The sequence below is a fragment of the Rhincodon typus genome, chromosome 19, assembly GCF_021869965.1.
Source record: "Rhincodon typus isolate 14 chromosome 19, sRhiTyp1.1, whole genome shotgun sequence".
NCBI lineage: Eukaryota > Metazoa > Chordata > Chondrichthyes > Orectolobiformes > Rhincodontidae > Rhincodon > Rhincodon typus.
Genome location: NC_063350.1, coordinates 11,841,343 through 11,854,500, shown reverse-complemented (window position 1 = coordinate 11,854,500; position 13,158 = coordinate 11,841,343). Strand labels below are relative to the sequence as shown.

The 13,158-nt window shown below is 40.8% G+C and overlaps 1 protein-coding gene across 1 annotated transcript in view; it reads right to left on the bottom strand.

The window, feature by feature from the left end:
• Positions 1–13,158, bottom strand: part of ppp1r16b (protein phosphatase 1, regulatory subunit 16B) — a 154,793-nt gene that overhangs the window by 8,179 nt on the left and 133,456 nt on the right. Inside the window, exons 7-9 of the mRNA XM_048608268.1 lie at positions 12,802–12,927; positions 8,181–8,256; positions 7,041–7,170 (exon numbers count right to left, since the gene is read on the bottom strand). Coding sequence (XP_048464225.1) covers positions 7,041–7,170; positions 8,181–8,256; positions 12,802–12,927 — 332 coding nt within the window. The remainder of the gene's footprint in view (positions 1–7,040; positions 7,171–8,180; positions 8,257–12,801; positions 12,928–13,158) is intronic.

Here is a 13,158-nt window from a genome sequence, read left to right as displayed (position 1 = left end):
GTTCATCCAGCTCTACACCTTGTTAATTTAGTATTTATGTTGTTTTTGTCCATTTTCTTTCATGAACTATGACTTTTCTCACAAGCCTATGGTGTGGCACTGTATTGAATGCTTTTTAGAAGTCCATGTACACCATGTCAACAGCATAGTCCTCATCAACTCTTAATTACCTCTTCAAAGGGCTTCTGCAAGTTAATTAGTTACAATTTTCCCTTAACCCTCATTTTTCATGTAACTATTAATCCAACCTCACATATCAGAAGTTTCCCCAGCACAAAAGTTAATCTGACTGGTCTACAATTGCTAGTCTTATCTTTAGAATGTTTGGTAAACAAGGACGTAATTGTCCAGTTGTCTGGCAACACCTCTGAGTGCAGGGATATGTGAAAGATTACTGGCAATGCCTCTGCAATTTCTGCTCTCACTTCCTTCAATATTATTGGATGTATCTCATCTAGTCCTGTTTGCCTTGTCAAATTTAAGTTTTGTCAGCTTATCCAATGCCTCGTCTTTGTGTGTTTTAAATACTTCTAGTGACTAAGTTTCCTTCTATGTAACTAATATGGCAGAATTCACCTTGTAGGGAAAGGCAGATGCATAGTATTAATTTACACCTCTGACATGCCTCATGCCTCCATATATAACTCCCCTTTTTGGTCCCTAATTCATCCTACTCCTCCTTTCACCATCCTTTTATTATTGGTGCGCCTATAAAAGACTTTGATAAGTTTATAGGATCATAGAATTCCTACAGTGAGAAAGCAGGCTACTTGGCCCATCGAGTCTGCACCGACCCTCCAAAGAGCACCCATTGGTCTTTCGTGATCCATTACAACATTTGCTGTTGTGTTATGTCCCAAAATTAGTCTGACCGCTTACTTTAGAGACATGCTCATGATATTATTGCATCGTAGCAAGTGGCCAGAGGGTATAAAAGTCTTACACACTTCTTATTGGGATCACATAAAACATGTCCTATGAATTAAAGCATGCTGCTGTTTGTAACCTAACACCTTAACTTTAGCCCAGGTAGTAGTATGCCTGAGAATGTCTGCTTTTAGTAGCCACCTGTAATGAATATCTGCAGATGTGTGTTCTTAAGAAGAGTCATACTGGACTCAAAACATTAACTCCGTTTCTCCAAAGACGCTGCCAGACTTGTAGGGTTTCTCCAGCATTTTCGGTTTTTATTTGTAACAACTATCTGTTCGATCTTCCAATGCCATATCATCCATGCCTAGTTTATTATGTCACGAAGGATAACATAAGCATTGCCACATCAAGCAATATACCCTGCAGAAGGCAAAAGCTGGTTAGCAGCAATGGCTGTCTATTCAATACTCCAAGTTCAATTAGCTTCAGAATTAACAGACTCAATGCATGATACCCAAACAACTGCAGAAGTTTATTGTCCAGTTTGTCAATAGTTGCGTTCAGCATGATTGCGATGGTCAGCAAAGCACACTAAACCAACAAAATCTGTAACAGGTGTAGCAATTACCCAAAAGCCTTTCTTGAAACCTGTATGGTATCAACAGTGGCAGAAAATTTGGCTCCATAGACCAAGACAGACCCCAGAACAAAACGCAAAAAGTGAGCAATGAGGCAGCACTGGCACAAAGGCAATTGTTAAGAAGGTGAGCAAACACAAATACGTCAAGGAGGTGCATAGTCAATCAAACGAAAGACGAATGTCAGAAGATGATCAAGTTTTTTTCTATTGTTAACCTCACACCTTTCTTGACATTCTTGACCATCACCAGCAATCTGTCCTGGACCACCCACAGTGGTGCAATGGTTTAAAAAAAGCACAACAACACCTCTTCTTCCTCAGGAGGCTAAGGAAATTCAGCATGTCCATAAGGACCCTCACCAACTTTTGCAGATGCACCATGGAAAGCATTCTATTTGGGTGCATCACAGCTTGGTACAGCAACTGCTCTGCCCAGGACTGTGAGAAACTACAGAGAATTATGAACTCAGCCCAATTCATCACGCAAGCCAACCTTCTATCCATTGAATCCATCTACACTCCTCACTGCCTTGGAAGGGCAGCCAATATTATCAAAGACCCCACCTATTCCAATTATAATCTCTTCCAACCTCTCCTGTCTGGCAGAAGCTTAAACACACATACTGTCAGGTTCAAGAACAGCTTCTTCCCCACTGTTATTAGACTTCTTTATTGACCTCTCAAGTTTCAAATCTAATGTTGATCTTGCTTTTGTTTACTTTCTTTGCAGCTATAACTTTATGTTCCCTACTGTGTTCAATCACGGTACGATCTTTGTATGGCGCGAGTTGCCCGTACTGCACGCAAACAAAACTTTTCACTGTATGTAGCTACATGTGACAATAATAAATCAAATTTTAAAAACGTTAAGGTGATCAGAAACTTTTAGAACTGTCAGCATCACACGTCCTGAAAGGGCACAAAACCACACACTAAAAGCTAAAATCGACATAGGATCTAGTACCAACATATTTTTACCCATTATGCGTCCTGAAAGACATGTACCTCAGCAGGTGGCATTCCATAGTAGAACCAACAAGAGACTGTCTCACAGGGTGTAGCACATTACAAATTCCATGCGCAGAAATCACATTACAATGCCAATAGGCAAACACACCTTGCCTTCTTGAAACTTTCTAGATAGATACCAATGGTCCAGCAGTGGTAGGACTACCAGCGTGCACACATCTTAGGTGCTGTCACAATTCATATGCTTCAAACCACACTCACTGTGGCAAAACAGACCATATAACAGTATTGTGGGCTACCTACAGCACATGGACTGCAGCAGTTCAATAGGCGGCACACCACCACCTTCTCAAGGGCAATTAGGGATGGGCAATAAATGCTGGCCAAGCCAGTGACACCCACATCCCATGAATGAATAAAAAACAAAGTGCCATGCAATCATTGAAGTTGAAGAACGTTTACAGGAGCCAATGTGAACGGCTGCAATCGGCAACTGCCGAAGATAGGCTTCCACAAAAGTTGCAAAAGGTAATTATGCAGGGATGGCCTGACAGTATTAAGCAAATACTTGAGAGGTGTCATTCATTTTGGGGATACGAAGATGAACATGGTGCATCGCGATAAGTCATCTTCAAGGACAAACACCAAAAGCAACATGGCCATGTTACACCGAGAACACATGGGTATTGAATGCTCAAGACCGCTAGCACATGAGTCTGTGTACCGGCCTGGGATGAATCAGGATATTGAATGACATGTGAATGGATCCGAGGCATGCCAAATGTATCAACGCTAGCGGCAGACGGAACTGCTGCATCCACTTCTTTCGCTCCTTAGAAAAAAAGTAGCAACAGACCTATTCACCATGCATGGAAAAATATTACATCCTTGTAATGGACTACTTCTCCAAATTTACCAGTACCACAATAAGCATGACCAGTGCTGACATGATATGCGTTATTTATAATTTATTCGGTATCCTGGAAAAGTTGGTGTGAGAAAATGGACTGCAATTCACTGGCTAACCCTTTTCAGGACATGCATACTAAATGGCAGTGTCAAACATAACATCATCACCCCTGCTCATGGAATTCGTAATGTGCTACACCCTGTGAGACAGTCTCTTGTTGGTTCTACTATGGAATGCCACCTGCTGAGGTACATGTCTTTCAGGATGCATAGTGGTAAAAATATGTTGGTACTAGATCCTATGTCGATTTTAGCTTTTAGTGTGTGGTTTTGTGCACTTTCAGGACATGTGATGCTGACAGTTCTAAAAGTTTCTGATCACCTTAACATTTTTAAAATTTGATTTATTATTGTCACATGTACCTACATACAGTGAAAAGTTTTGTTTGCGTGCAGTACGGGCAACTCACGCCATACAATGATCATTAAGTGTTAAGGAACAAAAAACAATTTGTTTTTGCATTTCTTGCAACACCACTGGACTACAATCACCTTCCAAGCATACATTGTGATGGGAAGTGTGCATGAGATTGCCCAGGATCTGTAATTCTCCAAATAAAAACCCAGAAGAACTATGCATGCTGTAAATCAGAAACAATTCCATAATTCTCTAATCATTCCTAGAATCAGGACATTCTTCTTCAAAGATAGATACATAACAAGCAAGCTGGTAGAGAACTACCAAAACCATGCACCAGTGTGAAATGGAAGTTAGAAATATAAACACTTGGATTCCAGCAAAACATTATAAAATATGCAACCAGTCCAGATCGCATGAAGTCATCCCTGATCATGGTGCTGCATTGTGAAGGAACAGAAGCCAAATCAGGCCAATATACAATACACCAACCATACACAAAGAAACTGAGGAAGAACATCCCGACAATGGCGATTGTGTGGTGATGTTGAGTGACAGCAAATAGCAGAAAAGGCCACTAGGTTGTCAAACCAGGGCAACAACAATGCCATGCAATTCTACAGATTGTATACCATCACCAGATCAGGATAAGTTGTGAAACCTCCAAAGCATCATATTGAATTTGAATTGTTAATCTGTTTTATCTGCTCATACAATTATCAAATTGACAATGCATCTACAAACAACCACATATATGCATTGAACAGTGAGTGATCATGTGAAGGAACATCAGACACTGTGAGCCCATCTGCACTGACATGGAGCAGAAAGCTACCAGCCAATTTCCATAACACCGTCAACCTGACAGAAGGGGAGGTCAGTAACTGTGCTGCAGGAAGAGAGACAGCGTCACCTTTAGACTGTTTCTGACACACATTCTGACAGCTGCTTTCAAAGCATTCTGGACACCTGCTGTCTTGGTCAGGAAGAGACAGACTTTGGAGAATGTGGGAAAAGATCATTTAAAGCAGAAGCAAAACCATATAAAATACCAACCATCTTCCCTCAGGTATGATGTCGTGAAGCTTGAATACCAGTAAATTTAATTCTGATTAATTTAAGTACATTATACGGACCAGGAAAGTGATTAAAAATGTACATTTCCAAAGCAATTTCCTCATGTGTAGTGAATGACATGATGGGTCAGGAATTGAAAGCAGTCAGATGCACAGCTTGGTCTCCAAATCTAAGGAAGGATCTACTTGCCTAGGAGATGGGACAACAATATTCACTAGGTTGTACATTTGGATGAAAGCGTAGGCCCGTGATGAGAAGCTGATGAGAAGCTGAGTTGATTCTGCCCATATTTGTTAGTGTTTAGAAGAATAAGAGATAATGTCATTGAAACAAAGAATCAGAAGAGGCGCGACAGCATAAACACAAGAGAGACTGTTTCTGCTGATGACAAAATCTAAAACATGGGGACACAGTCTAAGGAGAAAGAGCTTATTATTCAGTATAATAAAACAAAGAACTGTGGATGCTGAAGAGCTGAAACAAAAACAGAAATTGGAGAAACTCAGCAGGTCTGGCAGCATCTGTGGTGAGAAAACCACAGATGAGTTAGCATTTCAAGTCCAATGACTCTTCATCAGAACTGAAATGAAGAAAAATATCTTCATTCAGAGATTGTGAATTGTTAGAATTGTCTATCCAAGTGGATTGTGGATGTTCAGTCATAGAGTATGTTCAAGTCTTGGATAAATAGATTTTTGGTCTCTCAGGGATCAAAGGGTACGGGGAGCAGGCAGTAGAGTTGAGGTAGAATATCATAGGCACATAGGGATCAGAGTAGGCCATTCAGCCTTGTGAGCCTGCTCTTCAATTCCAAATTCATGGCTGATTAATCACCTCCCTGAAGGTCCAATGACAGTATGGGATATGGGGATATGACAGGATCAGCTATGAAAGTATTGAAGAGATGGGCCAGATGATCTACACATACTGTAATTCAAAACATAGCAACTGGCTGAGAGAACTACAACAGAGGGAAAAGTTTAGGGAAGGATAACTTTTGTTTCCTGCTGGATCCTGTTTTTCACAGCTGTGCTTTCATTCAGAGTTATCTTTGTCCTGTCATTACTACCTACTCCATTTCAATACCCTGTTTCCTCTAGAATCATTACCTTTCCCTTTGTCTTTTGCTCAATGACATCTTTGATTTCCAATCTCCTTTAACTTTTCCTGATTGCCTTTCTACTACATTTGCCCCTTCACCACAGCATTAAAGCCATGACTCTTCCACCTCTTCACTTCTGAAGTCATTAGACTTGAAACATTAACTCTTTTTCCCTCTCTACTGGTGTTGCCAGACCCACTGAGTTTCTCCAACACTTTTTTTTATTTCAGATCTCCAGTATTTGCAGTGTTTCACCTTTATGCAGTTCCTTGTTAGTTTTTCTTTTGCTTTCCCCAGTGAAGCAATGTCTTACTCTCTCAATTCGAACATAATGAACAGTAATTGGAGTCTGTTATTTGCCCCTCTGCTCCTTTGTTGAATAAGATCATGGCTGATCTTCTACCTCAGCTCCACCTTTCCATGCTAGCTCTATATCCCTTTGTATTCAGAAACTTATTGACTTCTGTTGTGAATATATCTAATGACTTAGTATCCACGGTTGCCATTCCAAGATTCACAAACCTCTCACAAAAGAGGCATGTGGAATCATTCAGGGTTTCCTGCTTGCCTTGGGAGGATACATCTTGATCAAGCTCATTAGGAAATTTGTAGTGATTGGAACAAGGTCAGCCAGGTGGACCTCACGGAATGTGAGATCCCTGATTGGGGCTGTTAACCTGGTCCAATCAGGGAGCACTGGCTGACAGATATAAACAGGAGTGCCAGAGATTCTATTCACTCTAGGAGCCATCTCTAAGCTAGCTGGACCATTGTCAAGTACTATGGACGTGGAAATGAAGGATCATTTGGTGACAGGATACCTGCCTTCATGGAGTTCTTTCAAATTCCATTTATGGAATTTATGTTCAAAACCAACAACCAAAATTACTAAGGCCATTTTCATTTTACTTATAAGGATAAGCTGAGGCCCAGAAAGCTAGCTAAAGAATCCAAGAACCGCAGTTTCCTTGGAAGGTGACATCCAAATGAATCGAACGTCTAAGTGTTGCCATAGAATCAGAGTTTTCATTAATTAGGGCTCAAATACTAACCCTCGACTTCCAGCACTCGAGGTTCTCCTGCTTAAAGATGACTTGTTCTTGCCCTGTGACTTCAAGATGCTATCATGTTTGTGCTTGAGCTGTCGAAGCAAAACTCTGAACTCCTCATCATCACAGAGATCTGCAATGGAAAAGTAACATTAGTCCTTTTCAGACTGTTTTAATACAACAATGGACCATTTTGAGATTGACCCCATAAGTTCTGTTTTCTGCCTGCAGTATGACCCAATGGTAGCAAACTTGCCTCTCCTGAAGATTGTGGGTCGAGTCCCACAGTTGATTTTTGAGCTTTTCGAATTGTGGCTGACCCTGCAGTGCCAGTACTTTAGGAGTGCTGCACTGTTGAAGGTGCCATTTTTCAGACAAGATTATTCAAGTCATAGAGTGGATTATCTCACAGGTTATAAAGTAGTGGCACTGAAATCCACACACCAGGTCAAATTTTCTTGCAAGTTCAAGATTATCTGATACGATGAGTGTGTGAAATAATCGAGTCATTGGAGAGAATATCCATGGTCTCCCACTGGCGTATTATCAGGCTGGGTAGCTTTGCCACTGTCTATGCCCTAATTCAGGGCCTCAAGTGGCCGACTATTGGCCATTTCATACCCAGCCTCAATTTGGTGGCTGGCTGGAGGATTTCAGGAGTGCGGAGGGTGGTACAGGGTAAGTTACAGCACAGAAGAAAAATTTAAAACAAGATTTTCTGTTTGCCATCATAAGCACATCACCAGAACTTTTAACAGCACAGCCAATAAAGACACTTGCAAAACCAAAAGAAGCTAAACATTTCTGATAAGAAACAATCTAAAATACGAAAGCTGAACGATCTGCACTTACAAGGACAGATAAGACTCTAAAATGTGACAGAGACATTATTAATATTTTAATGAGATATAAACAGAGATAAAGTAAGGGGTTGAGTGCTGCTTTAGTCAACAGTTCCATTAAAATGGTATTACATTTCTGACTAGACAACAGAATCAGATGGATGCTTGTGACTTCTGTGATGCTCCTATGGCATATGGAATATTCCATAAGAATTCAAGCCTTGGACCTTATTCCTTCCCCAGCCTTAATCTGCTTCCGTTAGGCAAGGCAAATGGTGCCAACCTTATGTCTATGACTAACCAATTGGTGTTTCTTTAAGGTTTGTCTTGGCATTGAGACTCGCACCATGAGCTGTCAGCAATTCTGCAATTTGCATCTACAGAAAAGAAATACAGAAACAAGTTTACATTATAACAGTGGGATCACAAGAAAAGTTAGTACAATTCCTCATTCCATCTCAACTGTTCGAAACACCAGGTCTGGCAGCATCTGTGCAGAGTGAAAAAGTTAGCGTTCTGAGTCCACTGTGACTCTTCGTTAGAGCTGCAGACTACCCAGTCTACTGTAGTTCGAAGGAACAGTCATACTGTCTCGAAAGGCTAACTCTCTTTCTCTTTCCACAGATGCTACCAGACCTGTTGAGTTTCTCCAGGATTCTCTGTATTTGTTTCAGATTTCCAGCATCTGCAGTATTTTGCTCTTGTTCAAAACAGCTGTCTAATTAACCCTTGGAATGATAGGAGAAGGAAAGAAGCTTTTTTTTTCTTAATGAATTGCCACTCAGAGCACATTTTTCTTTTCCATTGATAGTTATTAATAAAAGTCACTTTAAAAGGAGCCTATTTTAGGACTGTCTGTCTACTTTGTTCCTCATGACAGATATAATTGGAGAAAAAAAAATACTGGCATGCATATGCTGTCCTCTGGCAAAAGCAAAGGGAAAGGTGCAAATCCAGTGAATGTGGAAGTGAAAAGTTGTGAATCCTATCCTCCAGTCATGAAATTCTTTTATTAAGCAGTTATTTGGCAAATACATGAATCACTGACTAATTAATTTTTTCACATGTATTTGTCAAAAGGGACGAAGAAATACTGGCAATAACCAATTTCAGAAATGCAACTAGACCACTGATGGTGCTGGGGTAGCAACATATATTTGCTCCTTTTTTTAGTGCAAGTCTGTTTCACGAAATCTGTCCTTACTGGGTTTTACCCGACGAGGGACTCGCCACATGTTACGCACAAAGCAACAGCATTGTTGTGGGTTTGAACAAACACATATTTTGGTCAGACAGGACCACAGTTTCTTCCTGGGTGTGGAACACCGCGATTAATATTGCAGCACAAAAGCATTGCTCTGTCAATGTCTGCACTATATCGTTTGCACAGTAAACTTTAACAAAAATATCACTCTTGGATTGTGGGCATCATCGCATGCTTCCAGGAGGAAACCCAGTAAAACTTGCAAGTGACACATATTAGTCCAACATGTCTTATACACTAAAATGGAGCTCCAGTAACACCAGGAAATTCATTTCCAAGTATTACTGCTTTTTTTTAACCTCCTCTGTTAAATATCCTTTGTTGAATATCTGGAGGTAGGTGGTTAGTGTTAAGAAGAAAGGCTGGACAAGATATCCCCTGGAGTTAATTAGACTTAATTAGAACATATAGAATCCTAAGAAGTCTTAACATGGTACATATGGGAAGGATGTTTTTTCTTATTGGAGAATCTACAACGAAGGGTCACTGTTTAAAATTAAGGCTTGCAGTTTTTCTCCCCCCTCACAGAGGGTTGGGACTGTTTGGAACTCTCTTCCTCAAAAGGAAACAGAGTCTTGAATATTTTAACACAGAGGGAGACAGATTCTTGAGAAGTAATTGGGTGAAAGTTTATTGGGGTAGACAGGAATCTGGAGTAATCAGATCAGCCATGATCTTATTAAATGGTGAAGTAGGCTCTAGAGATCAACTTCCAACTTGTATCTTTGTTTCCTTTGAAAAACTAGTACTGACCATATTGAACTGCTGCAGGATGAAAACACTCCTTGAATTGTCAATGGAGGGAGTTCAGGATTTTGACACCACCACGATGAAGGAACAAGCCACCTATTTCCAAATTGGTCTAATAACTTTCAGGGATGTCTGGAGTTGACAGTGTCACCCTGCACCTACTACCATTATCCTAACAGGCAATGTAGTTTGTGGAAGTGTTGTTGGAGCTGTATTGATACATACCGCAACCAGTGTGTGCTAGTGCAGCACACAGATATGTAATAACTCGCACGGAGGTGTTAACAATGTTACCAAGGAGTGAAGCAACTTGCAAGCTGCCACTCGGCTTGTCCATCAATTTGGCTCGATGACCCAGCTTTGAAAAATCCCAGAGCTGCCCTTCACTCAGATTTGAGTCCTCAGCTTAGGAATTCCATTTTTTGTCAGCTGGGTTCCACATGTCCTCAGGGAGAAGACCCCCTGACACTTCCCATCTTACTGACCCCATTAAACGACTGATAGAGTCATACAGCATGGAAACAGACCCTTCGATCCAACCAGTTCATACCGAACATAATTTCGAACTAAACTAATCCCCGTGCCTGCTCCTGGCCCATATCCATCCAAACCTTTCCTATTCATCTACTTATCCAAAATGTCTTTTAAATGTTGCAATTGTACCTGCATCTACCACTTCCTCAGGAAGTTAATTCCACATGCAAACCACTCTCCATGTAAAAAAATTCCCTCATGTTTTTTTTTAAATGTTTCTCCTCTCATCTTAAAAATGTGTCCCCTAGTCTTGAAATCCCCGTCCTAGGGAAAAGACGGCTACCAGTAACTCTACCTATACCTCGTATTATTTTATAAACTTCTATAAGGTCGCCTCTCAACCTCCTATGCTCCAGTGGAATAGGTCCCGGCCTTTCCAGCCTTTCTTTATAATTCAAACCTTCCATACCCGGCAACAACCTGGTGAATCTCTTCTGAACTCTCTCCAGCTTAATAATATCCTTCCTATAAATGGGCGACCAGAACTGGACACAGTATTCCAGAAGAGGCCTCACTAATGACCTGTACAACCTCAACGTGATGTATAGAACCGAAATGTTGTTCTATAATGGAGGACAAGATATTGGCAGAGAATGGCTTGCAAGATAAGGATGGTCCAATTAGAGGTTGAGAATTGAACAGTCACATATATGTTACTGTTGGCGAAAGCTACGATCGCATACTTTCTCCTCACTTCACCTTTCTACCTCTCTCAAACCCATGCAGCACGTTCCAGCCTGTTTCAGCCAAAGTAGACGTCACGCGTGCAGAATACCAGGAGCTGACAATCTATCAATGCTGTGCTATGCCTGTTGACTATGAAATATGCAGGAACAGACTGCCTACTGTCACCTTCTGCCCAGACCAGGCATTCATCAAATCAGAAGCTAAGACTTCAAGCAATATATCAAAAGAAGCAGGTGCAGAAGCAGGGCATTTGGCTCATTGTATTTGCTCCACCATTCAGTGAGATCATGGCTGATCTGATAATTCTCAACTCCACCTTCCTGCCTGGAATTCCTTGATTAAAATTCTATTTGAATATACTTATTGACCCAGCCTTGACAGCGCTCTGTGGTAAAGAATTCCACAGATTTGTTATCCTCTGACAGAAGAAATTCTTCTTCAACTCTGTTTTAAATGGGTAACCACTTAACGTGAAATTATGTTCCCTGGTCCTAGACTATCCCACAAAGGGAAACATACTGTGACTGTGCCAAGGTTGTTGAAGGTTTTGTTGATAAAAAGGGACATGCTGTCAAAGCCTTATATCTTGCATTTATCAGGACAGATGCAAGAACTCAAAACTTTAAAACAAGCAATAATTCACATAATATACTGGCTAGTTGGCAAGACAGTTCTGATTGTTGTGGTGTTGCCATGGAATTTGTTCTTATGGAGAATCATACGGTAATGAACCATATCCTGCTCACTTTTGAGTATCCTGATCCCAGTGTGTCTCCTAAAGAGATTTGTCCTTACTGACTGTATCCGAACACATACCAAAACTGTACAGAACTCACCAGAAACATCCAAAACACACTGAACAAAAAAACGTAATAATTGTATAACAAATTGTAAACGATGATGTGCATTTGATGAAACATACCTATTTTTCCCAGCTCATCTGACATCGACAGATTAGTTCTTTAATTAAGTTGAATAATTTTCTTGTTACTTAGAACAATATTTATCCAGGAATCCAATTAAAAGCCTCTTGATTGGAGATAACACAGTGTGGAGTTGGAGAAACACAGCAGGTCAGGCAGCATCAGAGGAGCAGGAAAGCTGACGTTTTGGGTCGGGACCTGAAGAAGGGTCCTGATCTGAAACATCAACTTTCCTGCTGTGTTTCTCCAACTCCACACTGTGTTATCTCTGACTCCAGCATCAGCAGTTCTTACTATCCCTCTTGATTGGAACTGTTTTTGACCAAGGCTGGCATAAAAGGATTTAGGATATGTTGTTTGTTCTAGTCCCACTCGTTCAGCACTGCACCTAGGCTGACATTGCAGTATGATGGGAGTGGATCTTAAATGAAATGTTAAACTGATGCCCCATCTGCTGCTCAGTTGGATGTAAAATCTTCCATGGCACGATTCAAAAGGAGAGCACGGGACTTATCTCCCATGTCCGGCCCAATATTTATCTCTTTAACCAACATCACCAAAACAGATTATCTGATTGTTATCATAATGCCATTTAAAATTACCTGCAGTAAAACAACAACCATACTCAAAAATGTGTTAATTGGTTGTAAACAGACATCATAAATATGTGAACAGTGCTACAGAAATGCAACTCCTTTTTTCTCACCTTTCTAAGAAACGTGCGCACAAGACACCAATATCTCAAGTTATAGACAGCGACTGACCTGACCCCAGCAGGCAGCTGCATGCAATGGTTCCCAGCCGTCATTGTCCTTGATGCTTACTTTGGCCCCATGCTCGAGAAGCAGCTCAGCAACTGTACAGTACCCATTGGCAGCCACCACATGTAGCTGCGGGAGAGACAGGAAAAAAAAGACCTTAAAGTAACTGGTCACTGATCTATAAATCAACAGCAGGATGATAATCAATATCAAACGGCAGTATCCAACAAAAAGACTAAGGGAAACTCCCACAGAGAAGAAAAAAAATTAACAACAATTGGATTGCAGTGTATGTGAGAAAAAGGACTTCCGTGCCTTGGGACCTATTACCCAGGTAAAGGTGCTATTTGAATGCAAGTT